The sequence below is a fragment of the Rutidosis leptorrhynchoides genome, chromosome 2, assembly GCF_046630445.1.
Source record: "Rutidosis leptorrhynchoides isolate AG116_Rl617_1_P2 chromosome 2, CSIRO_AGI_Rlap_v1, whole genome shotgun sequence".
Classification (NCBI taxonomy): domain Eukaryota; kingdom Viridiplantae; phylum Streptophyta; class Magnoliopsida; order Asterales; family Asteraceae; genus Rutidosis; species Rutidosis leptorrhynchoides.
In genome coordinates, this window is record NC_092334.1 from 211,157,183 (window position 1) to 211,166,341 (window position 9,159).

The following is a 9,159-nucleotide window of genomic DNA, read 5'->3' on the forward strand; positions in this document are numbered from 1 at the left end:
TTTACTTTTTACGTATGATGTTGATGATGATGATACTTAAGACTTAACTTACGTACTTTTAAACTCTTTGGGACGATTTACTGACTTAATAACTTTTGACCTAGGTTGAGGACCTTTCGGACCGACTTACTTGCTTACTTATCTCGTATCGACTTTTACCGCACTTTCATTGTGAGTTATAGCATCCCTTTTTACTTCAACTATTTTTGGGACTGAGAATACATGCGCTTTTTATGTTTTACTTACTAGGCACGAGTACTTAAACTTTTTATATGTGTGGGTTATATAATGGCATAAACTTTTCCCTTAGCTCGGTAACGTTTAGTCATTGGTTTTTGAACCGGTGAACGCGAATCTTAGATATAGATCCATAGGGTTTGACATCCCCACTCGGGCTAGTCGCGCTAGCATTTAACGGGTGTTTAATACTTCGTAGACTTACGCACTCGCCAAGTGTACTTTTAGGGGGTGATAATACGTTAAGTTAGTTACCAAGTGCCCATGGTTAAGCATATACTTTTCACATTGTTTTGAAATACGAAATCTTGTGGCCTACCTTACATTACTGTTACAATTAAACTATAGCTCACCAACATTCGTGTTGACTTTTAAGCATGTTATTTCTCAGGTGCTTAGACGTTTGATGCTTTCGCTGTATTAGTCTCGCTGTTAGACTTGCTGTGTAGACTCCCGCTACTTTTGTTTAGAGATGTCTCTGCATGAAACTTTTACTTTGCATTCACGAACTATGTTACTTTTGAACAATGAAATTGTAATGACCTTTGAGTCTCGTACTTATGTTATTGCTTTCTATTCGTAGAAGCACACTATCGTTTGTAAAACATTTGACGTCGGTAAAGACGTTACCCCTTTTTATGAATGCAAACTTATTTTAAAACAGCATATAGTGTTTGAACTTGTAATGATTCTGTTGTTGATGATCCGTACACGTTAATTTTGTACGGGGCGTCACAATAACGATGATCTGTAAATTTGTAAGCCGTGATTTAACGTACCCCTGATGTACTGAAGTATGCGACGAAGAGCCTGCATATGACACTCTTTCGGATCATGCATATGTAAACAAATTTGTTGTACCGCATAAGATATATCGGGACGAGTAAAAGTAAGATATTGCAAAGCACCCGCAAGACTCCTATATTCCGTGGGATTAGAGTAAGAGGACCCGGAATTAGAACTTAATTTACTATTCGTATCGACCGGTATAGTGACCGTGTTGCAATGTTTCATGCCTGCCCGTATTAAAATATCTTTTGCATACGTTTGCTGATTCAAAAATAACCCATGCTCGTTATTGGTAACCAAAATGCCCAGGAAATAACTAAGTGAGCCAAGGTCTTTCGTTGCAAATTCCCGAGCAAACAACGTCATCAGATTGGTGCGAAGTATCGTAGACGAGGTAACCAGGATAATATCATCAAAATAAAGCAAAAGATACGCAATATCTGACCCACGATGATACACAAATAACGAATTATTAGACTGGCTATGCTTGAACCCAATGGAGAAAGCAAAAGTGGCAAAGCGTTGGTACCATGCTCGTGGTGCATGTTTTAAACCGTACAATGACGTTTTAAGAAGACATACATGATCCGGCTTGGAGCCGTCACGGAACCCATAAGGTTGATACATATAAACTGTTTCATTCAAGGTACCATGAAGAAATGCATTTTTGGCATCGAGTTGATTAATATTCCATGACTTTGACAATGCAATAGTTAAGACGAGTCGAATTGTAGCAGGTTTTACAACAGGACTAAAAGTTTCCTCCAAGATTAATTTCGATCGGGCCTCAAAGAAGGAGGGTAATTTTGATAGTTGGGTGAAGTAGGTTGCGACGACATCAAATTCAGCATTCAAACCCGCAATTAGCTGCAGTACCATTCGATCTTCTGAGACTTTGTCGCCAACATTGGCTAATTGAGCAGCAAGAGTTTTGATTTCCTGACAGTATGACGAGACATCAGCAAAGTCATCCAATCGGATGGTATTAAACTGGCGATTCAGGTAGAGTGCTCGTGAGTTTTTGTTATCTTGAAACACGCTTTGCAGACATTTCCAAGCATCAGCTGCTGTAGTTTCGCCTTCTAATATGATGCCTAGTAATTCAATGGATATGGTGTCATATATCCATTGAAGAACAAGAGCATCTAATCGTAACCATAGTGCATCATGAGTGGGAGAAGTGCTGTCAGCCGTGAGTGAGGAGGAAGATTCATCAGGGGTAGAGATGATGTGATCGAAAACATCATATGATCTGCAGTGATTTTTAAAGAGTTAGGACCACGAATATTATTCGCTTGATTGTTAGGGTGATTGGGATCATGTTTTTGATGTTAAAGATAGTGAGTGCAGGGTGGTATTTTTGATCGGCCATTGGAGAAAGAAGAAAAAAACTGCCTCAAGGTGTGAAGAAAACTCGATGGAGGTTGAGGGAGAATAGGCCTGATACCATGTAAGTTTGATAATTTCGGTGTCTTTCATTCATCATATCTCACGAGTACATATAATCGATTTACATAAGATGCCAGCTAGCCTATCTCACAAATATGGAATGGATACACATTCCCACTATACTATGATATGCAATTATCTATACAATATTGCCTATATATACATTGATACACCTAAGTCAACTATATCGAAGTCAACTATGACTAATAATATGGACTTAAACGAATGGAAAGTGGAATGTGAAATATCCATGTTTAGGGCTACAAACAAAACGCCCCGAAACTACATCCAATACGGGAAACCTGATATAAACAACTTGAGTGTTTTCAAATCGGGCCATAATTAATCTCTAGTAGGTCAAATCGGTCATATACTGAATAATATACTTAAATGGGTAGACCCAGTGTGAGGGAAGCATAAATTGGTTTAATTTGAATCCGCCCAAAAACGGAACCGAAGTAATCTACTTTCTGGCCCTCAGAAACCATTCAGTTTCAGTTTCCCATATTTTGGTATACTAAGGTTCAGTTATTTAGTTTCAACTAGGGGTGTTCAAAACCGGATATCCGAATTTTCGGATATCCGAAATTTCGGATAGTGAATTTGGCCACGGATTATCCGAATATCCGAACTTTAATTTTTAAGTGATCTTCAATCTTTAATCCTTGAAGTAAACAGAGACTAAGCCACTTGTATTATGTAGAAGATCATTAAGTTAAAAGCATGATATGCCCAATGAACGCTTAGGTGTATGACTAAACAAAGCACTATAAAAAACTTCACAAATGAAAAAAACTTCACAACCTCAGTAACTGGTCACAAAGTTGCAATTAGATACAGTCAACTTTTGAGTATTTGAAGTACTTGATGACCGATTGATTTGGTATTACAAATAATAAAAGATAAAGGGTACCATAACATGTTCTTAGGCTCTTAGTTTAATCGTGATAATTAGTAAAATAGCTACTGCACATCATGTAAGAAGTAGGCAGACATTGGAGTATCAAATTGGTAAAGTAAGGTTACGAAGATCCATATCCACCAGAGGTAATAGAGGACTCCTTTTAGTCCATATACAGCCCTTTATAAGTTGCAATTATAAGTTATAAATATGAATTATAATGTAAATAAATATTAACAAAGTATTTTAGGATATTCGGATATCCGAATATCCGAATTTTTTGAAAAGTGCTATCCGAAACCCGAATCCGAAAAATCGGATATCCGACTTTCGGTTATCCGAAAAATCGAATATCCGATTTTTCGGATATTTTCGGATTATTCGGATTGCGGATTCGGATTCGGATATTATGTACACCCCTAGTTTCAACTAGAGTTGTGCATAATATCCAAATCCGAATCCGCAAACAGAATTATCCGAAAATCCGATCCGAAAATATCCGAAAATTCGGATATCCAGATTTTTGGATATCCGAAAATCGGATATCCGAATTTTCGAATTCGGATATCGGATCGATTTTTCAAATTTTTCGGATATTCGGATAATCCGATATCCGAAATAAAATACACTTATTATTAATATATTTATATTTACAGTTTAGTGGCTCAATTGGTAATGACTTATGGACCTTATAGTTTTTAAGGTAGACTAACCTTTTAATTTTTAAGAGTAAAAAGAACAAAGATAGCTATTAAAACAATCAATCGTTACAAAAAGTAAAGTGGTGTATTGTGATTTATCAATATTCGTTTTTCTGAAACTCACTTGCATTCATATTTTGATACCTTTTTTGTTTGGTTCATCTTCACTAGATGGTTGTGTATCATTTTTTAATTGTGACGAGTATTACATACTAATTATAACTTGTTCACGTTCTAGAACGATATTATATTTATGTTTTGAACTTTGTTATGTTTGTTACGATGATGTGTGAATCGTGTTTTGAACTTTTGTAATACGAAATTCAAAATGTTGAACTTAGGTGTATGTGACTTGTTATGTAATATGTGTTTTGTCATTTGTATTTTTTGCATTTATTACATACATTTGGATATTTGGGTAATCCGATATCCAAATCCGAAATTTCGGATATGTGAATTCCGGATATCCGAAATTTCGGATTCGGATTTCGGATGGCCGAATTCACTATCCAAATTTTCGGATATCCGAAATTCGTATATCCAAAATTTCGGATATCCGAAATTCGTATATCCAAAATTTCGGATATCCGATTTTGTCCACCCCTAGTTTCAACATCTAAATATCGAAAAGGCAAAAGCACAACGAAAGTATAGTGACCTGAATGAACTTTGTTGATGGCTGCAAACCTGTACAACCATTGAATCTAATAGAAGAGTTTCAATTATTATGATGCTAAAGTTATCATGCCAAAAATTATCAGGCAGGTGCTAATCAAGATTCATCTAATAAGCCTTTCAAGTTAGGCAATAATGATGGAACAAATTTCATAAACAATATGAATCTCGAGACGTGTGTTTTGATGTTTTAAGCTTCAGTTGCCTTTTTGTCGAGCTCGTCTAAAACTGCCCAAAGTTTCGGATCTTCATAATTTTCAATAAGAAGCGTAGGGTTAGCTGTCAATAGCATCGACTCGGGATTTCTAGTCGTTAAGCCGACAACTGGCATTCCGGCCGCCACACCAGCCTTGATCCCAGATACCGAATCCTATGAAAGAATATAAACATTAAACGAGGCAACATCAATTGGATCATTTTAGCAAAATGTTCGACTACTTATCAGAGCAATCTCAGATAATGTATTTTCAGTGATTCCACTAGGCTTATTGTTTCATCTCTAACAAATTAAATGAGTAAAATTGGAATAAGAAAGGAGCATTTCAAAAAGGTCAAAGGTCAATCATACAGTATTGTTCTATGCATAGAACTATAACATTGTTTAATAAAAATTGATATACTATAATTGAATACCCTCCTTATTGTGATTATACTTGACACACTAATATTTTTATGACAATTTGAATATTATTAGGCAAGAAACATTCCAAATCAACTAAAAGTCTCCATTTTGCCACAACCTCCTCATAGGGGTGTTCAATGTTCGGTTTCAAACCGATTAACCCGAAGCCCAAACCAAATTAAAACCGAATAAAATCAAACCAAGTTCGGTTTTCGGTTCTGTTTTCAAATATGAATTAGGTTTTCGGTTATATTTTCTCAAATTTGTTTTCAAATTCAAAACCAAATTCAACCAATAATATATTAAATTATTAATATATAGACGAAAAATCACGTTTAAAATCAAAAGTGGAATTTAAAATCAAAAGTTGAATTTAAGATTTTATGATCATTTAGGTTTTAATTATGATTGTTAAGGTTTTTAGTATTAACCCAAACCAAACCGAATTCAAATTCAGTTCAGTTTCAGTTTGAAAATTGAATTTGGTTTCAGTTTTGCCTCCAAAATTTTCTAACCGAACCAAATAAACTTGGGAAAACTGAAAACCAAACCAATTAACACCCATACCTCCTCGTTTGGACTAGTTATCCAGCATGTCCATTTTGTCATCACTACTAATATTATTATTATTATCAAATATCTATAAACACTTCACAATAAAAGAATCCTATGGAAACAAATCAGTAGCATCAAGTTATTGCAAATTACAAGGAGTAAAAATTATTACCTCACAGATAAAAGTATGCTCTTTAGACACATTGAGAACTTCAAGAGCCTTTAAGTAAGGATCAGGAGCTGGTTTAGCATGCTCACATTCACCACCAATAATAACCACATGGAAGAAATCAGTAAGACCAAGAGTCGAAATCATCAACTCAGCATTTGGCCTCGGGGCATTAGTAACAGCAGCACGTTTCAACCCATGATCTTCAACCCATTTGGTTAATTTGTATAATCCCTTTATCGGCTCAACCTTTTCCTTCACCAATCTATAAACAAAACTCAAATATCATATACCATATAAAAAACACACACATACACACATATTTAAAGTGTCAAGGTAAGACATCGTTACTTTCTAAAATACGCTTCTTTGTCTTCGCAAAACTTTAAACCCCTTTCGATATCATCGGGAAAAAGGACAGCCGCAATATCATCATTATGTTTTCCAGCAATATTCTGAATAAAGTATTCTTCATCTATAGGGACTCCATTGTTGAAACCAATCTGTTGGTGTAAAACATTTTATCAGTACATTTCTATTTAACGTTCAGAGAGGTGGGTTTTTTTAAAAAAAAAAAAAAAAAAAAAATGTTCTGAAAGGAAGATAACTATTCAACCTCTTGAAGCATTTCTTGAAAAGCAATGTGATGAATGGGATCCGAATCACAAAGGGTTCCATCAACATCAAACAATACTGCTTCAAGTGGAGCAAGTGCTGTAAATGCAGATTTGCTGTCACATATAACCGAAAAACAAAGTCAGTATTTTGATTTAGAAACAAAATTTTTCCCACAACCATCACAAGATAGCCTAGTCGTTGGGGCCCTAAGTTCCTTGCAAGAGGTCTCATGTTCGAATCCTGTCTGGGACGAATATTTTGTGGTGGTCAGGGAAGAGTTGATTAGGCTGCATACATCAGGTCGGATTACTCGCTCTCTCAGGGAGCCAACGACAATCTATTATATATTCATTACCTCATATACGCGAGTTTGAGTATGCATCATATTTTAGTTGTTTAGCGTCACTTTAAATATATTTTTCTTCGATACACATCTACCCTAAAAAAATGATGCACAATCACCTAGTGTTACCCTCTCATTCTCTCTTTCTGTTTTACCATAAAGGTTGTTTACTTGTTTTACAGTAATCAAATGCATACACAAATTGGCAACTAACAAAAGAAAAAAAAAAAAACATATAAATTTCAATTCCCTAAAATTAAATTACAAATTAGTACAACTACAATCAAAACTGAGAGTAAGAAGAACACATCCAAACAACCCTAAATAAATCTAGTAATCCAATAATTATATCTAATCATTCAAATAATCAGACCTGATTATCGGAAACAATTATCAAATAAATCACAAGATCAATCAGCAATACCTCAAATAAAATAAAAAAAATTACGTACCTCGTACAACACATATTGTACGCATAGGTATCGTAATAAGATCAAACCATTAATAAAAATTAAAATAGAAAAACGTAACAAAATTGATTTAATTAGCGATCATAGGTTGGTTTAATTCACCTGTTTTCAGAAATATCAGAAGACACCGTCATTGTGCCACACGGTGTTGAAAAACAAATCTCAAATCTGAAAAAATAAAAAACACACAAAAGTACGCAAATTAAAGGGGAAAAAAATGGAATAATTGAAGCGAATGTGCGAATTAGTATCTGTGGCTAGTTTTTATTTTTATACTACTTTAATTATGATGACATTTGTGATAGTAATATGTATTCTTTTTTTTTCTTTGCGTGGTTTATTCCCCGAAAGTGTGTGCAAAATAGGAAAGGAAAATGCATTTTTTATACTACTTCTTTAATGCATTTTTTTTCAAAAAGGAAATTTACAAAAGTAGCCCCTCCTTTTCTAGAAATTTCAAAATTACACAAATCTTAAAACGAATTTTAATTGCATCAAAACCATTTTTTATATTAAAATTTGTTTCCACAATAACATTTTATATTCGTTAGAATGGATCATGTTTGATATTTTTGTTCTTTCAACTTATTTTGTTTTGAGTAAAATATACATAGTAATTTTTTTTTTTCGAACAGCAGATTTTTTTTTTTATTAAATAAGTAAAGAGGCATTAGAAAGAATAAAGTATACAAATAATTACAAGAAAAGTAAAAAAACTGTAACCATTGAATCGAATTACATATCAATTTACGATATATAACAAATAACCATTCAATGTTAATTTAAATCAATTGAAAGTGATGATATATCGCTAAGTCTTTAAATATTACATAGCATAGCATGGAGTAGACAATGATCGAAATAATGAACCATTTATTTCCTTAGATGCACACCATATATCCCAAATGAAAAGCCATCCGACGATGGCCAAGAGGGGACCTCAAGGTTTGTCCATTGGGCTATCGTAGACCAAATTAATCGACTAGTAACGCAATGAAGGAAAATATGGTGCACCTCTTCGAAAGGCTCATCACAATGGCTGCAAGACAAATCTTATATCGTAACACCACGATCCAACAAATTTACTTTTGTCACGAATCTATTAAGCTTCAAACGCCAAATGAACACATTTGCTTGCACCATAAAGTATGGATCGAATATGCAGCCCAATGATGCTCAAGAATCAGTAAACAAGCTTTGGAAACATACTTAGTGTCTTCATCCCAAGATCAAGAATCAGGGCCTGCGAAAACGAAACATTAATAAGAATATCTTTAAGGGCTCAAAAGTTTATTACTTCAATTCCATATCTCTTTACGCCAACAAAAAGTCCAGGAGCCATTAATGAACCTTGAAGCAATAGAACGGTAACAATTTTGAGTCAAAAGCAAGTAGGCGAGGAAAACTTGAAAAAAACGAAACACCATTCACCCATAGGTCGAAGCAGTATTTAGCAACTTGACCATTACCAACTTTTAACTCATATAGCAAGGAAGCATCTAAGTGGTTATCATCATCCATGTGCCTGTTGTGTTTTGGGAGCAAGGGATGTTGGGACCCCAACATTGACCATGAATTGCGATTATGTCTTACCCAACTTGAACCTTTACTAGTTACAAACCGCCATCTC

General features: G+C 34.6%; 1 protein-coding gene across 1 annotated transcript; it reads right to left on the reverse strand.

Moving 5' to 3' along the window:
- Positions 1-4,719: 4,719 nt before the first annotated feature.
- LOC139891671 (haloacid dehalogenase-like hydrolase domain-containing protein Sgpp) lies at positions 4,720-7,855 on the reverse strand. The gene is made up of 5 exons (XM_071874658.1): positions 7,632-7,855; positions 6,715-6,829; positions 6,450-6,601; positions 6,102-6,363; positions 4,720-5,122 (listed from the first exon to the last, which is right to left on the reverse strand). The coding sequence occupies exons 1-5, from the start codon at positions 7,661-7,663 to the stop codon at positions 4,943-4,945; spliced, it is 741 nt and encodes a 246-aa protein (XP_071730759.1). The 5' UTR covers positions 7,664-7,855; the 3' UTR covers positions 4,720-4,942.
- Between the last annotated feature and the right edge of the window lie 1,304 nt (positions 7,856-9,159).

Bases quoted from the DNA above. Each gene is read 5' to 3' on its own strand.
- LOC139891671 (XM_071874658.1), bottom strand. From the start codon at position 7,663: ATGACGGTGTCTTCTGATATTTCTGAAAACAG. The intron at 6,830-7,631 runs GTGAATTAAACC...TATATGTGACAG, and splicing joins TCTGATATTTCTGAAAACAG to CAAATCTGCATTTACAGCAC. The intron at 5,123-6,101 runs GTAATAATTTTT...ATTCTTTCATAG, and splicing joins AGCATACTTTTATCTGTGAG to GATTCGGTATCTGGGATCAA.